Source organism: Oncorhynchus mykiss, chromosome 24 (genome assembly GCF_057628025.1).
Source record: "Oncorhynchus mykiss isolate SJ-2025 chromosome 24, ASM5762802v1, whole genome shotgun sequence".
Classification (NCBI taxonomy): domain Eukaryota; kingdom Metazoa; phylum Chordata; class Actinopteri; order Salmoniformes; family Salmonidae; genus Oncorhynchus; species Oncorhynchus mykiss.
The window spans coordinates 24,397,924-24,425,146 of record NC_143045.1 but is presented as its reverse complement, the minus strand read 5'-3'; the positions used below and the strand labels follow the sequence as shown (position 1 = coordinate 24,425,146).

General features: G+C 39.9%; 1 protein-coding gene across 2 annotated transcripts; it reads left to right on the top strand.

Moving 5' to 3' along the window:
* Positions 1-328: 328 nt before the first annotated feature.
* LOC110504045 (tsukushi) lies at positions 329-26,368 on the top strand. 2 transcript variants are annotated; one of them, XM_021582854.3, is made up of 2 exons: positions 329-695; positions 24,148-26,368. In XM_021582854.3, the coding sequence occupies exons 1-2, from the start codon at positions 687-689 to the stop codon at positions 25,207-25,209; spliced, it is 1,071 nt and encodes a 356-aa protein (XP_021438529.1). In that variant the 5' UTR covers positions 329-686; the 3' UTR covers positions 25,210-26,368. The 2 variants fall into 2 exon arrangements, with proteins under 2 accessions (XP_021438529.1, XP_021438530.1); XM_021582855.3 differs by lacking the exon at positions 329-695 and adding an exon at positions 20,773-20,973.
* The last annotated feature ends 855 nt before the right edge of the window (positions 26,369-27,223 follow it).

The following is a 27,223-nucleotide window of genomic DNA, read 5'->3' as shown; positions in this document are numbered from 1 at the left end:
TGTTAGTTGCTATGAATGGCCTTCATCACCACATTGAGGCTGCAGTAAATATTGTGCAAGTTTAAATTATGTCTACTTTGATACGAATTAGCATTTTCGAATCTGAGAGTAAATTGAGCCAAATATATTGATATAAATCACCTTGTCCGAGAGAGATTGACATGGTTATCAAAGCCCACATGAAACACGGCCTTTATTTTAATGCCCAATGTGAAAAGTGAATGGTGGGTGAACGATTGGAACCATTTCCGTGTTTGACCGCTAGTTTCTATGGATATTATGACACTTCCACTGTGGGGCTCTATTGCATAACATTCTGTATATCTGTAACAATGGAATAATTTCATGTCGGTCCTCGCACCAGTCTCTCCACTAGAGCGCGCACCGTTCGGGTCCAACATCAAAAGTGATTAGAAAAAGACAGGGGTGCTGGCGGAAACCTATCCGGACTTCAGTGCTCAGCGAAGAAGTTGGGGGGAGTCTCGTCTCGACCTCCAATCAGAATAGCTAGTCGCAGCACTGACAGTTAATATAAAACCGCAAGACATCTCTTTAGCTTGCCTGAACCACACAATGATATGGGATTTATAAAAATGGGTGCGGAGGTTGAGTCTCATGCAGGATTCCTCGGCGCTGTGAAGTGAACTGGATTATCCAGGCGAGCCAACTATCTACATTTCTATTTGATGGTCAAGGTATGTCTGAAAATATGTGAGCAAGTTAGAATAACCCTTATTATCAACGGTATTTTAGAGTTTTCTTTGGATTTCAAGGTTTTCAAGCCTCGGAACCACGGAGGTCAGATCATATTTCTGATTTCTCAGAAAAACTGCGCTCCTCCTCATAGGCTATTAGGCTCATTGTACATATTATTTAATTACAATTATAATCATATAGCTACTTTATTTTAAACCCCTGAAAACCATTACTTATTCACAGGCCAAATGCGTAAACTTGGTTGGGTGCTTCAGAGAAAGTGACAAATCGAGTGATGATTGATTGACAGAGAAAGGTGGCGGAACTTGGTAGTAGTCTGGTAGATATGAGATTTGATTATTTTCTGAGGTACCACACGGATGAGCTTGACAGTCTCAGAAAAGTAGGCTGCAAGGTAAGGCTAGGTTTGCCACGGCTACAGGAAATGTGATTTCCAGCGGAAAACGAAGTTCATTTGCTAGCCTTGTAGTCGTATTACTCCTCCATTTCATATTGCGCTCAAGTACAAAATATTTTCTTGAAAGTGTCATGTAGGCAGCCTATGTGGATATGCATGCATAGGGCTTTGAGTCAGACTTTATCTAAATAATGCAAGGAAGACATTGCCATGGCTTTACGATTATTATGGCAAATACGAGAAACGTCACTCAAATCTAATTCACCATGCTGTGGTCCCTCAATTCCAAATGAAAGTGAAAGATAGGTACCATCTGAACTATGAAATGAAGTTTCTGAAATGATGAAATTAGTGCCCGTCGTTTCCATTCATTTGGGATTGAGTCAGGAAGCTAGATATTCAAAACAGATGGTGTAGAACTCATTTTAAAACCACTTTTGAAGTCTTAACACGCGATGTAATCTCTAACCATACACTGACAGCACAGACAGATGGACAGTGTTATCAGTGCAATAGTTCAACCATATTAATCATGGCAAATGAGGATTTACTTGTTGTTGTCCTGATGAGCCTAGCCTATACTGTTTTATGTACTACTTCAAGTTCAGATTAAACGTGGCTCTTCTTAATGTCATGCATTAATTTGTTTTAAATGGATTAGCGTGCCCGCACCATCTATCTCCTAATTACATTGTTTGTAGGCTTTGACTTTGGGATTAAGCTGGTAAAATACACTCTTAGCCTTACTACGTAGGCCTATAGTAATGAGGCTCAACCCATCCTCAGATACCGGGACATCAAATTAGACTGAACAATAGCTGAAAATGCATTAAAACATCCTTCCCAGTTCCCACATAGGTTAGCTTTTTACGTTACAGCCTTGTTCTAAAATGGATTCAATTATTTTTTTCCCTCATCAATCTACACACAATACCCCATAATGACAAAGCGAAACAGGTTTTTAGACATTTTTGCCATTGGATAAAAAATAAAAAGTAGAAATAGCTTTTGTACAGTACATAAGTATTCAGACCCTTTGCTATGAGACTTGAAATTTAGCTCAGGTACATCCTGTTTCCATTGGTCATGCTTGAGATGATTCTACAACTTGATTGGAGTCCACCTATGGTAAATTCAATCGACTGGACATGGTTTGGAAAGGAACACACCTGTCTAAAAAAGGTCCCAAATTTGACAGTGCATGTCAGAGCAAAAACCAAGCCATGAGGTTGATGGAATTGTCTGTAGAACTCTGAGGATTGTTTTGAGGCACCGATCTGGGAAAGAGTACCAAAAAACGTCTGCTGCATTAAAGGCCCCCAAGAACACAGTGGCTTCCATCATTCTTAAATGTAAGAAGTTTGGAACCACCAAGACTCTTCCTAGAGCTGGCCGCACGGCCAAACTGAGTATCCGGGTCAGAAGGGCCTTGGTCAGGGAGGTGACAAGAACCCGATGGTCACTCTGACAGAGCTCCAGAGTTCCTCTGTGGGGATGGGAGAACCTTCCAGAAGGACAACCATCTCTGAAGCACTCCATCAATCAGGCCTTTATTGTACAGTGGCCAGACGGAAGTCACTCCTCAGTGAATGGCACATGACAGCCTGTTTGGAGTTTGTCAAAAGGCACCAAAATGACTCTCAGACCATGAGAAACAAGATTCTCTGGTCTGATGAAACCAAGATTGGCCTGAATGCCAAGCGTCACGTCTGGAGGAAACCAGGCACCGCTTATCACCTGGCCAATACCATCCCCTACGGTGAAGCATGGTGGTGGCAGCATCATGCTCTAGGGATGTTTTTGAGTGGCAGGGACTGGGAGACTGGTCAGGATCGAGGGAAAGATGAATGGAGGAAAGTTATAAGAGATTGTTGACGAAAACCTGCTCCAGAGCGCTAAGGACCTCAATCTGGGATAAAGGTTCACCTTCCAATTGGACAATGACACTGTTTAACACGCTGCCCAAACTGGACACATCACGTGCCAGCTTTGCAAAATAAATGTACACATACAGTTGAAGTCGGAAGTTTACATACACTTAGGTTGGAGTCATTAAAACTAATTTTTCAACCACTCCACAAATTTCTTGTTAACAAACTATAGTTTTGGTAAATCGGTTAGAACATCTACTTTGTGCTTGACACAAGTCATTTTTCCAACAATTGTTTTCAGACAGATTATTTCACTTATAATTCACTGTATCACAATTCCAGTGGGTCAGAAGTTTACATACACCAAGTTGACTGTGCCTTTAAATAGCTTGGAAAATTCCAAAAATTATGTCATTCTTTAGAAGCTTCTGATAGGCTAATTGACATAATTTGAGTCAATTGGAGGTGTACCTGTGGATGTATTTCAAGGCCTACCTTCAAACTCAGTGGCTCTTTGCTTGACATCATAGGAAAATCAAAAGAAATCAGCCAAGACCTCAGAAAAAAAATTGTAGACCTCCAAAAGTCTTGGATATCCTTGGGAGCAATTTCCAAACGGCTGAAGGTACCACGTTCATCTGTACAAACAATAGTACGTACCATGGGACCACGCAGGAGACGCTTCCTGTCTCCTAGAAATTAACGTACTGTGATGTGAAAAGTGCAAAGCAATCACCGAACAACAGCAAAGGACTTTGTGAAGATGCTGGAGGAAACAAGTACAAAAGTATCTATATCCACTGTAAAACAAGTCCTATATCAACATAACCTGAAAGGCCGCTCAGCAACGAAGAAGCCACTGCTCCAAAACCGCCATTAAAAAAGCCAGACTATGGTTTGCAACTGCGCATGGGGACCAATTTTGTACTTTTTGGAGAAATGTCCTCTGGTCTGATGAAACAAAAATTGAACTGTTTGGCCATAATGACCATCGCTATGTTTGGAGGAAAAAGGGGTGGCTTGCAAGCCGAAGAACACCATCCCAACTGTGAAGCACGGGGGTGGCAGCATCACGTTGTAGGGGTGCTTTGCTGCAGGAGGGACTGGTGCACTTCACAAAATAGATGGCTTCATGAGGAGAGGAAATGATGTGGATATATTGAAGCAACATCTCAAGACATCAGTCAGGATGTTAAAGCTTCGTCGCAAATGGGTCTTCCAAATGGACAATGACCGCAAGCATACTTCCAAAGTTGTGGCAAAATGGCTAAAGGACAACAAAGTCAAGGTATTGAAGTGGCCATCACAAAGCCCTGACCTCAATCCTATAGAAAATGTGTGGGCAGAACTGAAAAAGCGTGTGCTTACACCAGCTCTGTCAGGAGGAATGGGACAAAATTCACCAAATGTATTGTTGGTAGCTTGTGGAAGGCCACCCAAAACGTTTGACCCAAGTTAAACAATTTAAAGCCAATTCTACCGAATACTAATTGAGTGTATGTAAACTTCTGACCCACTGGGAATGTGATTAAATAAATAAAAGCTGAAATAAATCACTCTCTACTATTGTTCTGACATTTCACATTCACATTTCACTTAAAATAAAGTGGTGATCCTAACTGACCTAAGACAGGGAATTTTTACTATGATTAAATCTCAGGAATTGTGAAAAACTGAGTTTAAATGTATTTGGCTAAGGTGTATGTAAACTTCCAACATCAACTGTACATGTTATTCAATCATTGCACCCACACTGCTTGTGCGCGCCAACGAGTGTCTGCTTTGCCAGGTGCTAAAATAGAAGTTGCTTCTATTTTTGACGCAGAATGCGATGCAAGTCCTGCTTCTCCCATCTCCTCATTGGCTTTTAGAAGCATATACCCATGTGCCGTCTCCTCATTGGTTATACCCACGTGGGTGATTTGAAAGATGAACTGAGGTCGGTTGTGGTAATACACCTTATTATGAAAGTTAGTTGCCAATCGCCATATAAAGTCCAAAGAAGTAAAAGCCTGGAAGGAGGAGAGATGACTTGAAACGATTCGGTTGACCGCGTTATGTGTGGATTAATTGTCAAAGTAGAGGACCTTGTGCATTTCAGGTAAAATAGCAACTCAATGTTTATCCCAGGACAAATGAGCTAGTAACAGCAAGCTTGCTAGCTAAATAAGACCAATTGGCTAGCAACTGCAAGCTAGCTAGCTAAATTGCCATAAATGTTTAATGCTTTTGGACCTGTCCCCAAATTAATATAATTGGTTCAGCGTTTGTTTTGATATTCCAACCTGCGTTTGGTGTGAGGGGACAAAATCAATTTGCGCACACGGATGCACGCACTTGTCCAGTTTGGGCATGGGAAAGCACACAGCCAAGACAGCGTAGGAGTGGCTTCTGGACAAGTCTCTGAATGTCCTTGAGTACCCCAGCCAGAGCCCAGACTTGAACCCGATTAAACATCTCTGGAGAGACCTGAAAATAGCTGTGCAGCGACGGTCCCCATCGAAACTGACTGTAAGGACCAACTCCGGAGACGAGAAGCACGTACGGGGAGTTTACATTTAATTAGGAACAGACAAAGAGCAGGACAGAAACAGCGTCAGCACACGTATACACAATGACAAACATCAATCAATGCAGCAGTGGGGAACACAGCTGGCGAACTGATAAATATAGGGGAGGTAATAAACAGGTGATTGAGTCCAGGTGAGTCCATTATCGCTGATGCGTGTGACGGGGGAAAGGAAAGTGTGCATAATGATGGATGGCAGGAGTGCGCAATGCTGGGGAGCCTGGCACAGGGAAGAGCGGGAGCTGGCGTGACACTGACAGAGCTTGAGAGGATCTAGAGAGAAGAATCGGAGAAACTCCCCAAATACAGGTGTGACTAGCTTGCAGTGTCATACACAAGAAGACTCTGCCAAAGCTGCTTCAACAAAGTACTGAGTAAAGGGTCTGAATACTTATGTAAATGTGATATTTAAAAATAGAAAAAGGAAAAAAAAAACAGTTTTCCTTCATCATTATGGGGTATTGTGTGTGTGGATTGATGAGGAGAGAAAAAAATAGATTTAAGCAACTATAGAATAAGGCTGTAATGTTACAACATGTGGACGAAGGTAAGGGGTCTGAATACTTTCCAAATGCACTGTATATGGTGTATTATGAGTATATAAGAGTGTTGAAAGATAAGATCCTAAAAGTGAGATGTGTTTGGCCTATAATTTCCCGTAATGAGAGTTGAGGCGCGTACGCCATAGTTGTCAAGTAATTATAGTGGTAAATGTTTGGCTGATTTGAAGTCTGGGCTAACAGTCATTTGCTGTTTGCTGTAATTTATTGGTGAAAGGATGAGAAAAACACCTGGTTTGGGAATGTTCACAGCCCCCAGTAAAAGAGCAGCAGATGTATTCATGGATAACATACATGGACAATGAAGAGAGAGGGAAAGACACTAGCTAGCATCAATGTCGTAGACTAGACTTCTAAACTAAATGAGCACTTAGTTTTAGCCACAGATTCCAACAGCATGGCTTTAGACTGCCCCCTCATCTGTTTGCTAATAAAGCCATTCACTCAGGGTGTAGTCGGTGTCTGGGGAGGATGGAGGATGATGATTTCCTGTTAAAATAATTGTTTTTATTAAAAGGAAAACATGGGTAGTAAAAGTTCATCCAGTATTGTGAAAACACAACATCATGAAAGATATATACCTTATCTTGGATTTGTGTGATGTCAGTAGTGATGCACTGATATGCCATTTATTGCCGAGACCGATATCCAATATTTTCCTTGACAAAAAAAACGATACCGATAACCGATATTTACAATTTTTGTGGCCTTTTAAGCGTTCTAGCACAGTTAAATAGTTAACACACACACATGGACACAGCGGTCTAAGGCACTGCATTTCAGTGCAAGAGGGGTCACTACAGTCCCTGGTTAAAATCCAGGCTGTATCACATCCGGCCGTGATTGGGAGTCCCATAGGGTGGCGCACAATTGGCCCAGCATTGTCGGGCCGTCATTGTAAATATGTATCTCTTCTTAGCTGACTTGCCTAGTTAAATAAATGTTACACACACACACACACACACTGACCAAAAATGTATTTTGTTTCCATTTACATACGTCCCCATTACCAGTAAAATATAATCAAAACCTATTTCTTTCACTTACTTGCTGTGCTGTTTCGTTGTTCATTTGATCAGTTGTTTCATTCTCAACCGGGATTTCTATGGAACGCCGTTTGGGTCTTTGCGTGTCAAAAAAAACTATTTGACGTGTCAAATAAGCTTGTTGACCAATCAGGACCTGAATATGACTGCACGTCACATAATAATTTAACACGCTCATACATTTTTTACGTAGTTATTAAACATTGATTACACTATTACTCGTATTTCATATGTCACAACGATTCATCGATACGTATGCTATGATGCTGGTAAAGTTGTCTTGCGTACCTACAGTGCTGGTCATAAAAAAAAGCTAGCAAGCTCATGGATGCAAACAATGTTCTTCCCCAATAACATAGCATAACGACATCATCTGTTTCATTAGCATAGTTTTTAAAATTATTATTATTATTTTTTTAAGGGGTGGATCAGCTTAATATTGCGGAAAGAATGATGCTTCCAATGTAATTGTCTGCATCATTTCCAATCCCCCATATTTTTGGGGTAAATATATATATCCATACACGCATGCATACATATATATAGACATACATACTTTTTTTTAAGATGATACCTTTATTATTATTCCCCGCAAACCCTACCGCTGATCCCCCAATTGGAGTAAACTAATAAACACTTCTGCTTTTACCTTCAATTTATACATCTTATATACATTTTACAGACAGTCTACTTTACAATAGTGCGCTCTTGTTTGTTCTTAGTCCTTCCTCTATTTCTGATGTCCATCCAGTTTGATTTCTATTTGTAACTATGCTATTTCACTAAAGTTCCGAACCTATACATTTTACAGATCCCGTATGCTTTACATTGTTTATCCTGTTATTAGTCCCACCCTTCAGCTCCATTCAACCTTCCCATCTATATCTCAACATCAGCCATTTCAGATTTCTATTTGCCATATATTTTTCAACTGTGCTGTGATGCTTCACAAAATAATTGAACCTTCCTATTCTCATCGCTTCTACAGATTGTAAATTAAAAATATATTTTTTTGCTAAAATAATTATTATATTATTGATTGATTGACTATGGCTTTTCAAATCACCCAGTATTGCTATCTGTAGCGTTAGTTCTAGGCAAATGTTGCAATTCTTCAGCCATTCCTGGACCTGAGACCAAAAACGAACAACATATGGACAATACCAAAATAAATGATCTAATGACTCTGCCTCCTCACAGCAGAATCTGAGGAGCTGGGAAGATTGTATCCCCCATATATATAACATTCTATTAGTTGCAAGAATTTTGTATAGTAATTAAGTTTTGAATCCGGCGTTGTTTTGCGTATCAATTCATAAACCATGTGCCATGGAATGGGTTCATCAAAAGTCTCTTCCCAACTATTTTGCAATTTATATGGCACAGCTGTCAGTTTTTGGTCCTTAAATGAAATTGGTATATGTTTTTATTTATCACACTTTTCTTTAACCATTTATGTTCTTTAATACAGGGCCGACATACAAGTTCCTTACTTTTTTCCCCTTCTACTTGCCTCTTCCATTTTTGTGGTAATACTGCAATTAATTGGTTGTAATTTTGGGTAGAGCAGACATTTCCATATGTCTGTGTTAGCTGCATGTGTGACATAACTCCACCAGTCCTATTTACGATATCATTCGCTAAAATTATACCTTTTTTTAAAATTTCTTCGATAAATACAGTTTTTTTTATCAATTAGTATATTTGAATTTAACCACAATATTTGTTGTACTATTTCTTCCGTCCTTTCAGGTGGATTAAACTGAAATTGCAACCAACTTTCTAAGGCTTGTTTAAAAAATAAAGATATTTTGGAGATTATTTCCTTTTCAAACAACCGAAAGTGAGCAGGTGTAATCTGAATAAAGGGGAAAAGGCCCTTCCTAAATTTAGGATGAGACATTCGTACCAATTGACCAAAGAACCAGTTTGGATTTAAGTATAACTTTTGTATGACTTATGCCTTTAGTGAGAGGTCTAATGCTTTAATATTTAATAATTTCTGCCTACCGAATTCATATTCGTTATATAAATAGGCCCTTTTAATTTTATCTGGCTTGCCGTTCCAAATAAAATGTAATATTTTTTTGTTCATATAATTTAAAAAGCAGGTGTAGGCAAAACCATAAGCAAATCAAATAGGTAAACTGTGATATAACTAAAGAGTTAATCAGGGTGATTTTTCCACAAATAGACAGGTATTTTCCTTTCCATGGTAGCAAGATCTTATCTATTTTTGCTAACTTTCTAAAAAAAAAATAGTGGAGTGAGAATTTATTTCTTTTGGGATTTATTTATGTATATATTTTACCTTCATTTAACTAGGCAAGTCAGTTAAGAACAAATTCTTATTTTTAATGACGGCCTAGGAACAGTGGGTTAACTGCCTGTTCAGGGGATTTGTATCTTGTCAGCTCAGGGATTTAAACTTGCAACCTTCCGGTTACTAGTCCAACGCTCTAACCACTACCCTGCCGCCCCATATACCGAGTATGTTCACATCTCTGTCAGACCATTTAATTGGTAAACTACATGGTAATGTAAAATGTGCATTTTTTTAGTGATCCAATATGTAATATGTTACATTTATCATAATTTGTTTTTAATCCAGAGAGGATAGCAAAAGTATCTAGATCCTCTAAGAGGCCTTGGAGAGACTCTAATTGTCGTTTTAAAAGAAAATGTGAATCATTAGTGTACAATGACACCTTAGTTTTTAAGCCACGGATTTCTAATCCCTTAATATTATTGTTTGATCTAATCTTAGCAGCTAACATTTCGATGGCAATAATAAATAGATATGCCGATAGTGGACAACCTTGTTTTACTCCTCTAGAGAGTTAAAAACTTTCTGAGATGTAGCCATTATTTACTATTTTACACCTAGGGTTACTATACATAACCTTAACCCATTTTATAAGAGATTCCCCAAAATTGAAATGTTTTAGGCCAGGGGTGTCAAAGTCAAATGGACGGAGGGCCAAATAAAAAAATCAGCTACAAGACGAGGGCCGGACTGTTCGAATGTTCATTGAAAAATTTTTAAATGACGCATATAGTCTAGTGAACCTAATTGAACCTACTGAAAACCTAACAAATATATTACAATATGATCAGATAAATAAAGCAATATTTTCTTATGGCTCTGTCAGTAATCTTTAATTTTCAACAGACACAAAAGACAAATTTCCTTTATATAAATATCCCCATAACATGAACATTAAATGAAAGAAACCGGTATTCAAGGCACCATCAGTAGACTATATTTTCTATTTTAGCAAAAGTGGGCTAAATTTACTTCAAAGAAAAAACAATAATAGCAATTTTCTATCATCCACTCAACTGAAATATTTTTAAAATATAATTGGATTGAAATACAAAAAAATAAAGTGCAAAAATCTATTAATCAAAAACAACACTTTGTTTAAGGAGAAGTAACATGCAGTGAAAACAAATATTACATTTTAACTTTTAAACTTGAACTGAGTAAAAACTCTAAATATGTGATTGCACAGTAATGTTCACTTGTTTGAGGTTGAGGGTGATACTTGGTGGTGTCCCATCTTTTCCACAAGTTCATCAATGTTCGGGGTAAGGCTCTGAGCTGAAGAAATCCTCAGAATTGAGTGGAGGTGTTCAGCAGTAAGTCGACTTCTGTGTGATGTTTTGTTCAGGTTCATCAAAGAAAACAGTTGTTCACACAGGTATGTGCTGCCAAACATAGACAACGTTTGAGCAGCCTGGATGCGCAGCTGGGGCATTGTGCCGGGGAGGAAACGGGCGAACTCCGCAGCACCCACTGCCGCATATTTTGCCCTCAGTGCATCATTGCATTGGAGGTCAATCAACTCCATTTGGAGGTTTGGTGGTGAGCTTTCCACGTCAACAGCAAATGGGTTACCGAGCAGTTCCAACCTGCTTTTTTGTGCTTCAAAGTCAGCAAATCGGCGTCGAAAGTCAGCGGCAAGCATACCTATTTTATCAGCCAACTGTGTGCTCGGGAACGCACTGGTAGAGAGCTTCTCTTTCATGGTCTGGCAGCTGGGAAAGTGGCTCAAATTTTCTTTCCGCATCTGCGTCTCCCACAGAGTCAGTTTGGTTTTAAATGCCTTCACTGTACTGTACATATCAGAGATGACACGATCCCGACCCTGCAGCTGCAAGTTTATTGCATTCAGATGACTCGTAATGTCACACAGAAAAGCCATTTCACACAGAAACATTTCGTCTCGGAGTTGTGTTGTGTCTTTCCCTTTGCTGTCCAAGAACAGACAAATCTCCTCACGAAGCTCGAAACATCTTTGAAGCACCTTTCCCTGGCTTAGCCATCGCACCTCTGTGTGATAAGGCAAATCACCATGCTCCGTTTCTAACTCCGTCAGAAATGCCTTGAACTGGCGGTGATTCAAACCTTTGGCTCTGATAAAGTTAACTGTGCGCGTGATGATGCTCATTACATGCTCCATTTTCAAGGCTTTACCGCACAACGCTTCCTGGTGTATGATACAATGATAAGCTGTCAGCTCACCTGTCGCGTTTTCCTCTTGCATCTTTTCCCGTATCTTCGCCACCAGTCCACTCCTGTGTCCACACATCGCAGGTGCTCCGTCGGTTGTCAAACCCACGAGTTTTTCCCAAGGCAGCTCCATCTCATTTACACATCTTGACACCTCTTCATACAAATCATGCCCCGTAGTTGTGCCATGGATAGGACGTAAAGCCAAAAACTCCTCTGTCACGCTTAGGTTGGAGTCCACTCCGCGGATGAAAATTGACAACTGGGCAATGTCAGAAATGTCGGTGCTCTCATCCACAGCCAAGGAATATGCAATAAAATCTTTTCCCTTTTTCACAAGCTGCTCTTTTAGATTGATGGACAACTGGTCTACTCTCTCGGCAATGGTGTTTCTGCTCAGACTCACATTTAAAAAGAGTTGCCTTTTTTCTGGGCAAACTTCGTCACAAACTTTAATCATGCAGTTTTTGATGAAATCCCCCTCCGTAAATGGCCGGCCTGATTTAGCGATCTCTTCTGCCAAAATAAAACTGGCCTTTTGTAGCCTTTGTTCCATGTCCATATTCTTGTTTTTGTCCGCGTGTTTCGTTTCATAATGTCGTCTCAGATTATACTCTTTCAGTACCGCCACACTTTCTCCACACAGAAGACACACAGGTTTTCCAGCTACCTTCGTGAACATATACTCCGACTCCCACCTTGTTTGAAACCCCCGGTTCTCAGTATCCACCTTCCGTTTTGCCATTTTTGATGGGTATCTGAAAGTTAATTTTACTGTGATGCTGACGACTGCTGTGCCAATAAATATTGAAATGAAGCAGCCTACTGCTCGGTGCGTCACCTTTGCATTGTGGGAAATGTAGTATTGGTGCGTGTAAAAGATCTGCGGGCTGCCGGCTTGCTGCGGGCCGGTTCTAATAATAAATCAAGATCATCCCAGGGGCCGTAAAAAACCTTCTTGCGGGCCGGATGTGGCCCGCGGGCCTTGACTCTGACATATGTGTTTTAGGCATTTATATATAAACTCCAGTCATACTTTATCAAAAGCCTTTTCAAAATCAGCTATGAAAACCAGGCCTGGTGTCCCCGATATTTCATAGTGTTCTATTGTTTCCAGTACTGGTCTTATATTGTCTCCAATGTATTGCCCATGTAAAAAACCTGTCTGATTAGGATAAATAATATCTGACAATACCTTTTTAATTCTATGTGCCAAGCATTTTACTAGGATTTTTGCATCACAACACTGAAGTGTAAGAGGTCTCCAATTTTTTTAATGGACTGGATCTTTATATATACCACTAGGGTCCTGTTTTAGTAATAATGATATCAGACCTTCTTGTTGTGTATCTGATAATCTACCATTGATATAGGAGTGGTTAAAACAAGCCAATAATGGTCCTTTGACCATATACCAACAAAACATTTTGTATACTTCCACTGGTATGCCATCCAGCCCTGGAGTTTTCCCTTCCTTAAAGGCCCCAATTGCCTCAAGCAGTTCCTCCTCTGTAATTTGGCCTTCACATGAGTCTTTCTGTACAGATATTAATTTTACATTATTATTAGGAAAAAAATCCATATAATTAGTTTCAGTTAGTGGAGATGGAGGAGCCTGAAATGAAAACATATTCTTAAAGTACTTTACTTCCTCTTTCAAAATATAATTTGGTGAATCATGCGTGACTCCATAATTTGTAACAAGTTTTAATAAAAAAAAATGTTGGTAGCATTGCTATATTGAAGATTGAAAAATAATTTGGTGCATTTTTCCCCATATTCCATCCAGTTCGCTTTATTATTATAATATATTACACTGGATCTTTCTTGAATAAGTTCTTCGATTTATTTTTGTTTTTCCTCTAACTTATTCTGTGCCTCTATGGTACAGTTTCTAGTGCTATCTAACTGTACTGTTAGTCCTTCAATTTCCTTTGTTAATATGGACTCTTTTGATCTAAATTGCTTTTGTTTTATAGATGAGTACTGAATTGCATGGCCTCTAAAGGCACATTTAAAAGTGTCCCATACAGTAAGGGGATCTGCTGTACCTATGTTATGTCTGAAAAAGTCAGTTAAACATTTTTCTGTCCTAGTTCTAAACAATTTATCATCTAGTAGGCTTTGATTAAATTTCCAATATCTTCTCCCACGTGGAAATTCTGTAAGAGTAATATATATGCCAATTATGTGATGATCCGACCGCATTTTGTCCCCTATCAACACTTTTTAAAGTTTTGGTGCCAGAGAGAATGGTATAAGAAAGTAGTCAAGGCGACTAGCTTTATTAAGCCTATATCTCACTAGGTCAGGCTATTTAAGTCTCCATATATCCACTAATTACAATATATCCATGACATGCATGATTTCCTTAAGTGCCTGAGGTTGATAGTTTGTGGTGTGATTTCCTTTCCGGTCCATAGAGGTATTTAAGACCGTATTATAATCTCCCACCATAATAATAGAGTCTAGTGTTGCTTGTAGAGTTCTTATACAGTGCCTTGCGAAAGTATTCGGCCCTCTTGAACTTTGCAACCTTTTGCCACATTTTAGGCTTCAAACATAAAGATATAAAACTGTATTTTTTTGTGAAGAATCAACAAGTGGGACACAATCATGAAGTGGGACGACATTTATTGGATATTTCAAACTTTAACAAATCAAAAACTGAAAAATTGGGTAGCGCCACCTTTTGCTGCGATTACAGCTGTAAGTCGCTTGGGGTATGTCTCTATCAGTTTTGCACATCGAGAGACTGAAATTTTTTCCCATTCCTCCTTGCAAAATAGCTCGAGCTCAGTGAGGTTGGATGGAGAGCATTTGTGAACAGCAGTTTTCAGTTCTTTCCACAGATTCTCGATTGGATTCAGGTCTGGACTTTGACTTGGCCATTCTAACACCTGGATATGTTTATTTTTGAACCATTCCATTGTAGATTTTGCTTTATGTTTTGGATCATTGTCTTGTTGGAAGACAAATCTCCGTCCCAGTCTCAGGTCTTTTGCAGACTCCATCTTCCCATCAATTTTAACCATCTTCCCTGTCCCTGCTGAAGGAAAGCAGGCCCAAAACATGATGCTGCCACCACCATGTTTGACAGTGGGGATGGTGTGTTCAGCGTGATGAGCTGTGTTGCTTTTACGCCAAACATAACGTCTTGCATTGTTGCCAAAAAGTTCAATTTTGGTTTCATCTGACCAGAGCACCTTCTTCCACATGTTTGGTGTGTCTCCCAGGTGGCTTGTGGCAAACTTTAAACAACACTTTTTATGGATATCTTTAAGAAATGGCTTTCTTCTTGCCACTCTTCCATAAAGGCCAGATTTGTGCAATATACGACTGATTGTTGTCCTATGGACAGAGTCTCCCACCTCAGCTGTAGATCTCTGCAGTTCATCCAGAGTGATCATGGGCCTCTTGGCTGCATCTCTGATCAGTCTTCTCCTTGTATGAGCTGAAAGTTTAGAGGGACGGCCAGGTCTTGGTAGATTTGCAGTGGTCTGATACTCCTTCCATTTCAATATTATCGCTTGCACAGTGCTCCTTGGGATGTTTAAAGCTTGGGAAATCTTTTTGTATCCAAATCCGGCTTTAAACTTCTTCACAACAGTATCTCGGACCTGCCTGGTGTGTTCCTTGTTCTTCATGATGCTCTCTGCGCTTTTAACGGACCTCTGAGACTATCACAGTGCAGGTGCATTTATACGGAGACTTGATTACACACAGGTGGATTGTATTTATCATCATTAGTCATTTAGGTCAACATTGGATCATTCAGAGATCCTCACTGAACTTCTGGAGAGAGTTTGCTGCACTGAAAGTAAAGGGGCTGAATAATTTTGCACGCCCAATTTTTCAGTTTTTGATTTGTTAAAAAAGTCGTTCCACTTCATGATTGTGTCCCACTTGTTGTTGATTCTTCACAAAAAAATACAGTTTTATATCTTTGTTTGAAGCCTGAAATGTGGCAAAAGGTCGCAAAGTTCAAGGGGGCCGAATACTTTCGCAAGGCACTGTATATACTGTATTTTCAAAGAAGCTTGGATCATCATTATTCGGACCGTATAGGTTATAAGCCATCTCTGTTTATTGTCCAATAACATATTTTAAATAATCCATCTGCCTTGAGGATCTGTTTGGACAATTTGCACATTTGGATCAAAATTATTGTTAATTAAAACCATCACCCCTTTGGAATTTCTTTGCCCATGGGAGAAGTATATTTTGCCCCCCCAGCTCTTTTTCCACAAAACTTCATCTAAAACTGTTGAAGGGGTTTCCTGTAAACAATAGATATTATATTCCTACTCTTTTAGCCATGTACATACTCATTGTCTTTTCTTATTATCTGCCAGGCCATTACAATTGTAACTGGCTATACTTATTTCACCACCTATCATAATGAGACACAACTTTCAATTATTTTTATTCAAATATATGTTTGTAAACGCTTGCAGCATGTACATAAAACAGTTAGGGACTTCTCCTTAGTATCTGGGTCATTCAGGTGGGTGTCTAGGGTATTACTATTAAATAGGATCTTACCATTAAAATAGGATCATAAATAAATCATTTGATATCATTTATTTTAAAAATGTAGTTCCCCATGATAGGACAATAACAAATCAAATGTATCATCTATTTTAAAACTGTTCCACCATGATAGGACAATAAATAAATAAGACGTATAATTCATTCTAAAAGTATATCCATCAACATTGATAGCTGTATCATACCCCGGCCCACAGCAATACATTGGCTCTGGGATATGCAACCATTTCTTACTCACTCACTCAACTTTAACAACATAACAAATAAAAATAAACACACACCAAAGCCTTCTGTTTACTTTGTTTTTATCTTCACTATGTTGAATTAGTGCTTGTGTGTTCAATTAGTTAAATGTGAAGATATATAGAAAAGCTTTATTCTTTTATTGTATTATTACAATCCATAACCGGGCTAGAATTGTGTTTATTTTCTATGAGAACTTTGTAATTTTTTAAATAACCAAGGAGTAATCTTTGAGTCTCTGAACAACTGGTTATCAATATATAGTTATCAACGACGAGAGCTACTCGTTTCCCTTTTAATCTATTTTCTGAAAATTGGATACAGAACTTTGCGCCGTTCTGCAATTTCCTTCGGAAACTGATCGTTCATGCCAATTTTGGTCCCAGCAAGTCTTTTACCCAGGCTTTTAACCATTATTTTATCTTTAAATTAAGTAAATTTGGCAACAATTGGGCGCTCATACCTTTGGCCTCTCTGTCCGAAGCGGTGTACACGTTCAAGTTGGATTTTGTCGATAACTTCGCGTGGGATCTAAAGCCTATAAGGAGGAACTCTCTAACTACAGATTCAGGGACTTCCCCTTCTTTCTCCTGGATACCTGTAAGTACCAGATTCTCTCTCATTGATCTAGTTTGTATGTCCAGTAAGGCTTCCCTCAGAACGGTGTTCTCCTTTTTCATTTCATTCATTTCGGGTTTCAATCTTATTGACTGTCCCTTGTAGCTTGTGTGTTTCCTTCTCCAATGTCGCAGCTTTTTCATCACTCATCTCGAGGCTAGCTTCACAACACATAACCCGGTCCGGTGGAGCCTCACTAGCCAGATGAAGCAAGCTGGCTGCTTATAACATTAGCTTTGGGCAACAGGGTTATGTAGCTGGCTAGTGTCGTGGAAGTAAACAGTCAATCATATTTCTCAAATACCGGAGCCTGTGAGTTCAATTAGAATTGTATTACAATATAACAACAGCCGAGCTGGTCCGTGAAGCAACTCCCTTTCCAGTCTTGACACATACTTCTTATACATTTTTCCTCCTTACGTCTTCCCCTCTGGCATTTAGCCACCGTTATCTTATTGCCTTGCACTAATTTTTATTTGGTTTCACATTAGGGCATGGAAACTGTAGAGCAGGGGTTCTTAAACTTTTTCAGCCCTGGACCCAAATTAGAAATTCTGTGTTTTCCTGGGACCCAAGCTTAGGAACATGTGCAACTATACTTAAATATTGGTACATTTCATTGCCCTTATGCCTAAAACAAATGCAATATAGACAAAAACAAATAACAATGAAATGAAATGGCCATATAAATAGCTAGTCATGTTTATTTCCCCCATTTAAAAACTCTTACATATTTGTCTAGGTTGGAACTGTTGCAGTTAAAATTCAATGCATTTTCATTCTGAACTGGAACAAACTGATTGATCACATCACACAGATGCATAACAGAACAGGGTCATTGTCCATTTGGAAGACCCATTCGCGACCAGGCTTTAACTCCCTGACTGATGTCTTGAGATGTTGCTTCAATATGTACACATCATTTTCCTATCTCATGTTGCCATCTATTTTGTGAAGTGCAACAGTCCCTCCTGCAGCAAAGCACCTCAACAACATGATGCTGCCACCCCCGTGCTTCACGGTTGGGAATGTGTTCTTCGGCTTGCAAGCCTCCTTTTTCCTCCAAACATAACGATGGTCATTATGGCCAAACAGTTCTATTTTTGTTTCATCAAACCAGAGGACATTTCCCCAAAAGTGTGATCTTTGTCCCCATGTGCAGTTGCAAACCGTAGTCTGGCTTTTTTTATGGCGGGTTTGGAGCAGTGGCTTCTTCCTTGCTGAGCGACCTTTCAGGTTATGTCGATATAGAAGTCGTTTTACTGTGGATATAGATACTTTTGTACCTGTTTCCTCCAGCATCTTCACAAGGTCCTTTGCTGTTGTTCTGGGATTGATTTGCACTTTTCGCACCAAAGTAGGTTCATCTCTAGGAGACAGAACACGTCTCCTTCCTGAGCGGTATGACGGCTGCGAGGTCCCATGGTGTTTATAGTTGCGTACTATTGTTTGTACAGATGAACGTGGTATCTTCAGGCATTTGGAAATTGCTCCCAAGAACAAACCAGGCTTGTGGAGGTCTACAATTATTTTTCTGAGGTCTTGGCAGATTTCTTTTGATTTTCCTATGATGTCAAGCAAAGAGGCACTGAGTTTGAAGGTGGGCCTTGAAATACATCCACAGGTACACCTCCAGTTGACTCAAATGATGTCAATTAGCCTATCAGAAGCTTCTAAAGCCGTGACATCATTTTCTGAAATTTTCCAAGCTATTTAAAGGCACAGTCAACTTAGTGTATGTTAACTTCTGACCCACTGGACTTGTGATACAGTGACTTATAAGTGAAATAATCTGTCTGTAAACAATTGTTGGAAAAAGTACTTGTGTCAAGCACAAAGTAGATATCTGAACCGACTTGCCAAAACTATAGTTTGTTAACAAGAAATTTGTGGAGTGGTTGAAAAACAAGTTTTAAAACTTCCGACTTCAACTGTATACTACTATGAGATAGTTCTCCCTTATTTCTGCTTTTTATAAAATGACAACAATGCCTTGCAAGCTGGCTTACTTTTCCACTGTAGAAGCACTGTTTCCTGAAGCATTCTGTCCTGTTCTGAAAGAAATCCCTGGGTATACCGTCATGCTTTGAATGTTTGTTTTTAGCTAATATGGTCCGATTCCGATATGTTCACCGATATATTGTGTATCCCTAGAAGTCAGTGAAGTATTATGCTTATGTTTTTCCATCTCTTGATCTTGTTTAATAGGGAAATATTTACTGACCATCCATTTGATAGGGCAGATCTCTTTTGACTTATTTTGTCTATCTTGTATGGTAGGGGGTACTTCGGCTTTGAGTCAACAATGAAAACACATGTTCTCTCACCAACATACACACAGTCGCTCAACTGGATACAGGGAAACTGTGACTTATTTATGTGCAAATTTGATAGATCTTTGCAGAATTATATTTTTTAACCAACATTTTGCGACATTACTCAAATTCGGTATACATTTGCCTGATTAAACATCAGAACCAGTATTACTGGCCGTTTTTTTAACCTTCAGATTAATAGAATAAACAGTTTCAACCACCACACAAAATGATATACTCCAGTTGAGTATATCAGAGTTTCTGGGAAGCTTAACACATAATCAGCCTTTATGTTGAATCTCAAGTATTCCAGATGTCCTTTTTGATTATCCAACATCCCCTGTTACATAAGAACATTCTGTAGCCTTTGCAGGTCACTCTGTAGCCTTTGCAGGTCACTCTGTAGCCTTTGCAGGTCACTCTGTAGCCTTTGCAGGTCACTCTGTAGCCTTTGCAGGTCACTCTGTAGCCTTTGGAACTTTTCAAACCTTTTACTTCCGTGGACTAAATCAGGGCCACAGTGTTTCTTGGTAGTCTTAAACAAATCTACTTTGAAACGGAAGTATACAACTCACACACATGGTCAAGTTGTTAAAAAAAAGACACCTGTACCATGCCAGATAAAGTATGTATTTCATTTGGAGTTTGTATCCCAATATTACACTTTATATACATCACTGAAGACTGAAATATATCATAACACATTGGCATAGAAACACCAGATTTTCTGCTGTTTAAAAAAATGTTTATTCATTATGAAAGATATTAATAACATTCCACCCATGAGGCCATTGGAGGTCAATTTGGTCATTTGACTACTGGAAAGCTTGATGTGATAACCTTCCACAGACTATACCTAACTTTGGCCCACTGCACAAATTAATGATCAATCCTTCAATGGCTTTTCTGCTGGGTCATGCTTGGGTATACACCTCCTGAACGCTTATCCAGTTGTTATACAACTACAACTGTTAAAGCAGCAATCAGCAATTGAAACAACACTAAAGCCCTCCCCACCACTGTTTTGGTAAAAAGCTGTTGGGATGGGGCTTGAGAATGGTTACTACTCTCAAAAGACAGAGCTTTAGATGCAAGGACAGACCATCCATGATATCAAAATGATAGTTTTAACCATGTTTTTAGGCAATACAGTGTTTGTTTTTCATTTTACTTGGTTTACAAACATTGGCGTAAAGCAAGATTATATTTTGTGTTCTGATGGGGTATGACAGTTTAACTAAACATTTATAAGTTATATTCTTTAAATACTCAATGGGTACATATCATTAATTTATAAGTACAAATTAAATGAATGTCGCAACTGCTGATTGCCCATTTAACCTTTGTCCAATTTCCATGTGTTGCGTGTGGGTACTCTGGTGCTCTGCTCATTATGGCAGTGTTGCTGCCAAGTGCACAAAGAGGTTTAGAAGCAGATCATTTTCCCTGCACAAAGGACGCGAGTTAGGTGGGTTCAGGAACAAAAGTCCTGTGAACCACTAGCCTTCTCAGTTAGATATCTAGAGCTGTGCAGTGAACAAGAAACTATCAACAACAACAGAAAATAGTGGTATGAAATGCATTTTCATTTTTAGTTATTGCTTGGTTATTAAACTTATTTAAATGTTTTCAAGGTTTCTGGAGGAATCATTTAACTGTTTTGCCGATGGCATTCCATTGTTATTCGTGATACAGTAGTCATCAATACGTGCCTTTTGCCACACAATACTTAATATGTGAATGTGAACTTTCTAATGAGTAGCTAGCTACTGGTGTCTCCGACATCTTTATACATAACTGTCGGCTTGGGGGAGACCGAGGAGGACTTTCCTAAAGACACATTAGACAGATTAGACACAGATAGTATAAGGACCTTCAGTGATGAGGTCTCTGCTTGCATCATCAGAACCATGAATAGTTTGTTGTAAACTAAGAAAACATTTGATACATTTTGATAAGGAAAATTAGGTCAAATCCATTGGGAGCCCAAAGAAAAGAGAACTTAGGGCTGTTGGTGTGGGTTGCAAGGAAAGCTTGACGAGTAGCAAAGATGGCTACGGTGGCATTTTGAAAGGAAAAACTCTTTATTTGAATTCTAAAACTACATTTACTGTCTGCTCCGAGTGTAATCTTCAATGTTATGTTGTTCAGATAAGTGGCTTGAGGGAAGGAATACGGTTTAAAAACATGAACTACTAACATGCGTCTGCTAAAAAAAAAGATATAAAAATCAAAAATGTAAATTATGGCCGTTAACACATTTGTCATATTTATTTTGTTTTTAATGTCTATGTGGAGATTATGTTTATGCATTATGTGTTTAACGCTAGCTGTATGTATTTATATCTCCGTAATGGAGTGCATATCAATGTGACTCACAGCTTCTTTACTGCCTGTAGTGTCTCTGCCTGTAGTGTTGCTCTGTTCACCAGATGATGCAGAGTGTTGTTAAATAGCCCATATACTGTGTTTATATTGGGTCACTGAAAATGATATCCAATTAGCTGTACTTTTTTTATATTTGAAAAAAGGGAAGCAATTAAATTATTAGTATTCCATGTATCTCTCCGTTTACCTTTTCTTAGATATACTACATGACCAAAACTATGTGGATACCTGCTCATCGAACATCTCATTCCAAAATCATGGGCATTAATATTAGAGGTCGACCGATTATGATTTTTCAATACCGATTTATTGGAGGACAAAAAAAACCAGATACCGATTAATCAGCCGATTTTTAAAATGTATTTGTAATAATGACAATTACAACAATACTGAATTAACACTTATTTTAACTTGATTTTATTGATGTATTATATTAATGTAGCCTCAAATAAATAATTAAACATGTTCAATTTGGTTTAAATAATGCAAAAACAAAGTGTTGGAGAAGAAAGTAAAAGTGCAATATGTGCCATGTAAGAAAGCTAACTTTTAAGTTCCTTGCTCAGAACATGAGAACATATGAAAGCTGGCAGTTCCTTTTAACATGAGTCTTCAATATTCCCAGGTAAGAAGTTTTAGGTTGTAGTTAATATAGTATTTATAGGACTATTTCTCTCTATACCATTTGTATTTCATATACCTTTGACTATTGGATGTTATTATAGGCACCTCAGTATTGCCAGTGTAACAGTATAGCTTCCGTTCCTCTCCTCGCTCCTCCCTGGACTCGTACCAGGAACACAACGACAACAGCCACCCTCGAAGCAGCGTTACCCATGCAGAGCAAGGGGAACAACTACTCCAAGTCTCAGAGCGAGTAATGTTTGAAACGCTATTAGCGCGCACACCGCTAACTAGCTAGCCATTTCACATCGTTACACCAGCCTAATCTCGGGAGTTGATAGAGCAGTTTATGACTTCAAGCCTATCAAATCATAGACTTAATTATAACATAATAACACACAGAAATGCGAGCCTTAGGTCATTAATATGGTAGAATCCGGAAACTATAATCTCGAAAACAAGACGTTTATTCTTTCAGTGAAATACGGAACTGTTTGGTATTTTTTCTAACGGGTGGCATCCATCAGTCTAAATATTCCTGTTACATTGCACAACCTTCAATTTTATGTCATAATTATGTAAAATTCTGGTAAATTAGTTCGCAATGAGCCAGACGGCCCAAACTGTTGCATATACCCTTACTCTGCCTACATTGAACGCAAGAGAAGTGACACAATTTTCATCTGGTTAATATTGCCTGCCAACCTGGATTTCTTTTAGCTAAATATGCACGTTTAAAAATATATACTTCTGTGTATTGATTTTAAGAAAGGCATTGGTGTTTATGGTTAGGTACACGTTGGAGCAACGACTGTTCTTTTTCGCGAATGCGCACTGCATCGATTGAATGCAACGCAGGACACGCTAGATAAACTAGTAATATCATCAACTATGTGTAGTTACAACTAGTGATTTATGATTGACTAAGTTTAATGCTAGTTGGCAACTAACCTTGGCTTCTTACTGCATTCGCGTAACAGGCGGGCTCCTCGTGAGGCAGGTGGTTAGAGCGTTGGACTAGTTATCCGTAAGGTTGCAAGATTGAATCCCTGAGCTGACAAGGTAAAATCTGTCATTCTGCCCCTGAACAAGGACTGCCAGATGGTGAAGCGGGATTCATTACTCCAGAAAACACGTTTCCACTGCTCCAGAGTCCAAAGGCGGAGTGCTTTACACCATTCCAGCCGATGCTTGGCATCGTGCATGGTGATCTTAGGCTTGTGTGCGGCTGCTCGGCCATGGAAACCCTTTTCATGAAGCTCCCGATGAACAGTTGTTGTGCTGACGTTGCTTCCCTAGGCAGTTTGGAACTCGGTATTGAGTGTTGCAACTGAGGACAGGCGATTTTTACAAGCTTCAGCACTCAGCGGTCCCATTCTGTCGCCTACCACTTCGTGGCTGAGACGTTGTTGCTCCTAGACGTTTCCACTTCACAAAAACAGAACTTACAGTTGACCGGGGGAAGCTCTAGCAGGACAAACTAACTTGCTGGAAGGGTGGCATCCTATGACGGTGCCACGGTGAAAGTCACTGAGCTCTTCAGTAAGGCCATTCTACTGCAAATGTTTGTCAATGGAGATTGTATGGCTGTGTGCTCTATTTTAATACACCTGTCAGCAACAGGTGTAGCTGAAATAGCCGAATCCACTCATTTGAAGAGGTGTCCACATACACTAAAAGCATCTGAATACATTTGACGTAACATCTTTGTTTTGTTTTTGTGTCCCCTCAGAGCATGATGGCGTTTCTCCTGTGTGTTAGCCTGTGGATGCTCCTGGCGGTCCATGGCCAAGCTGGAGCAGTGAAGAACTGCCACCCGGGTTGCCACTGTGAGGTGGAGAGCTTCGGCTTGTTCGACAGCTTCAGCCTGACCAGGGTGGACTGCAGGGGAGTGGGCCCTAGCACCAACCCCATCTCCATCCCCCTGGACACTGCCCACCTGGACCTCTCCTCCAACTCTATGTCCCTGCTGACTGACACCATGCTCTCTGGGCCTGGCTATACCACCTTGGTCAGCCTGGACCTCAGCAACAACCTCATCTCCATGGTCAGCCCTAAGGCCCTGTCCAGGCTGCGCTACCTGGAGTCTCTGGACCTCAGCCACAACTCTTTGGAGGGCCTGGACGAGGGCTGCTTCTCTGGCCTCTCCCTAACCGAGGTGGACCTCAGCCACAACCACTTCCGAGAGTTTGATCTGGACATGTTCATCACTAAAGATCACGGAGAGCCAATCAGCGTGGATCTGTCCCACAACCGGCTGACAGTGGTCTCCTTGAGTTCTTCTAGGAGCCCCTTGCTACATGTCCAGAGCCTGACTCTAGCAGCCAACCAGCTGAGGGCCGTGCCCAAGCTAAAAGGCATCCTGCTGAGGGACCTAAACCTGGATGGGAACAGTATCTCCCGCATTGAGGAGGGTGCTTTTGAGGACCTCAAGGACCTTGTTTACCTGTCCCTCAGTGGGCTTCCTGAGCTCTTTAACATCCAGCCCAACTGTTTCAGAGGCCTACAGAACCTTCAGGTCTTGGACCTCTCCAACAACGCCAAGCTAAAAACACTGAGCCCAGCTGTGTTCAGTGGACTTGTGTCTCTACAGGAGCTCAATCTGTCAAACTCTGGAGTAACGTCATTGCCAAATAACATGCTAAGTCACTTGCCAATCATCAAGAGTATCACCCTGGGCCAGAATATCCATTGTTGGAGGGCTCAAAAGCAGGGCCAGTTTCACAGGCAGCTCGGACAGGAACAGAAACATGACGAGGTGCTAACCTGTGACGTTGAAGGGGTTATCTCATGATTGTGTTCGGATCGTTGCCGTCAATATGGACATCTAGCTAACACATTAGTGCTAAAACTGTGCCTTATATCACTATATGCAAAGAACACTTTTTGTTATTGCCGCCAATCATGATAATTACTATTTGAACAGTTTGTTTAAATTTCAATTCAAAAATGTGTTTTGCTTTTATTCCAAAGGCCTGAGGTATTTATAGTAATCCACTGTACTATCACGTCATGCTTGCTATGCATAAAGCATGTCTTTCAACTACAGTAACAAGCTACCAATAGCATTGATGGATATTATATTAAAACCATTTAGTTTTTTAGGATCTGGAAATAGAAACAGACCTCAGCCACTAGGAAAAATATTGTTATATTCCATAACAATCATCAGATCATTGAAGTATGCACATTACTATGCAAGGACCACTCTTATTTCAGAAAGAAAGGTAAACGTCTTATGTAGGGTATATAGTTAAGTATGTCTCTCATAGGAAGCTGGTGGGAGGCGCTATAGGAGGACGGGCTCATTGTAATGGCTGGAATGGAATAAATGAAACGGTATCAAATACATTTTTCAATCAAATGTATTTATAAAGCCCTTTTAAGATCAGCAGATGTCACAAAGTGCTATGCAGAAACCCAGCCTAAAACCCCAAACAGCAAGCAATGTAGATGTAGATTCACAGTGGCTAGGAAAAACTCCCTAGAAAGACAGGAACCTAGGAAGAAACCTAGAGAGGAACCAGGCTCTGAGGGGTGGCCAGTCCTCTTCTGGCTGTGCCGGGTGAAGATTGGAAACCACATTGGCCTCTGTTCCATTTATTCCATTCCAGCTGTTACAATGCGCACATCCTCCTATAGCTCCTTCCACCAGCCTCATCTGATGTCTAGTTTTATTAAGTGGACACATTCTCCTGCTATCTTGCTCCGTAATGTTTACATGGTCTAAGACCTAGAAGCCAACATTGCCTGTTCTGTTTCAACTGCTCTTTGAGGTTGAAACTGAGGATGAAATGTGGTCTGAACAAATCATTGCATAAACACATTTATGAATGTCACCCAGGGGTTTTTCGCTGCTCCGTTATTGAATCAGTTTCTCATGACCGTGACCAAAACATAAAACAGTCCTTGTACTTGTATTAAACACAGACATGTTTTGTCCTGTATTTTAACATCTCTTCTGACAGAGAAGTGTGTTTTAACTGAAACACTATGCCACATGTCATTTGATACATTGTATTATTCACCCTACTTTGAAATATTGTAAATGTCGCAGCTATTCTTCATCATCGACTTTGGATCGACATTGGCCAAAATCCTTCAGATATTCTCTGCAACAACAACTGCATGTTTGAACACCTGCCTTGGTTGCTATCCCTGTGGTATAATATGGACCAACAGAGACAATCAGCCTCATAACTGCACATGAGCTGGTTTGGATGTTAAACATCTGCATAAAGATTGTATATTTCTTATCGATAGTGTACAAAACTCCGGGATACTGGCCTCCTAGGCAGAGTTGCAAATAAAAAGCTGTATCTAAGACTGACCAGTAAAAAAAATAAGATTAAGATTGACAAAAGAACACAGACACTGGACAGAGGAACTCTGCCTAGAAGGCCAGCATCCCGGAGTCGCCTCTTCATTGTTGACGTTGAGACTGGTGTGTTGCGGGTAGTATTTAATGAAGCTGCCAGTTGAGGACTTGCGAGGCATCCGTTTCCCAAGCTAGACACTCTAATGTACTTGTCCTCTTGCTCAGTTGTGCACCGGGGCCTCCCACTCTTTCTATTCTGGTTAGAGCCAGTTTGCGCTGTTCTGTGAAGGCAGTAGTACATAGCGTTGTATGAGATCTTCAGTTTCTTGGAAATTTCTCGCATTTGTCAGAACAAGAATAGACTGACGAGTTTCAGATGAAAGTTCTTTGTTTCTGGCCATTTTGAGCCTGTAATCGAACCCACAAATACTGATGCTCCAGATACTCAACTAGTCTAAAGAAGGCCAGTTTTATTGCTTCATTAATCAGA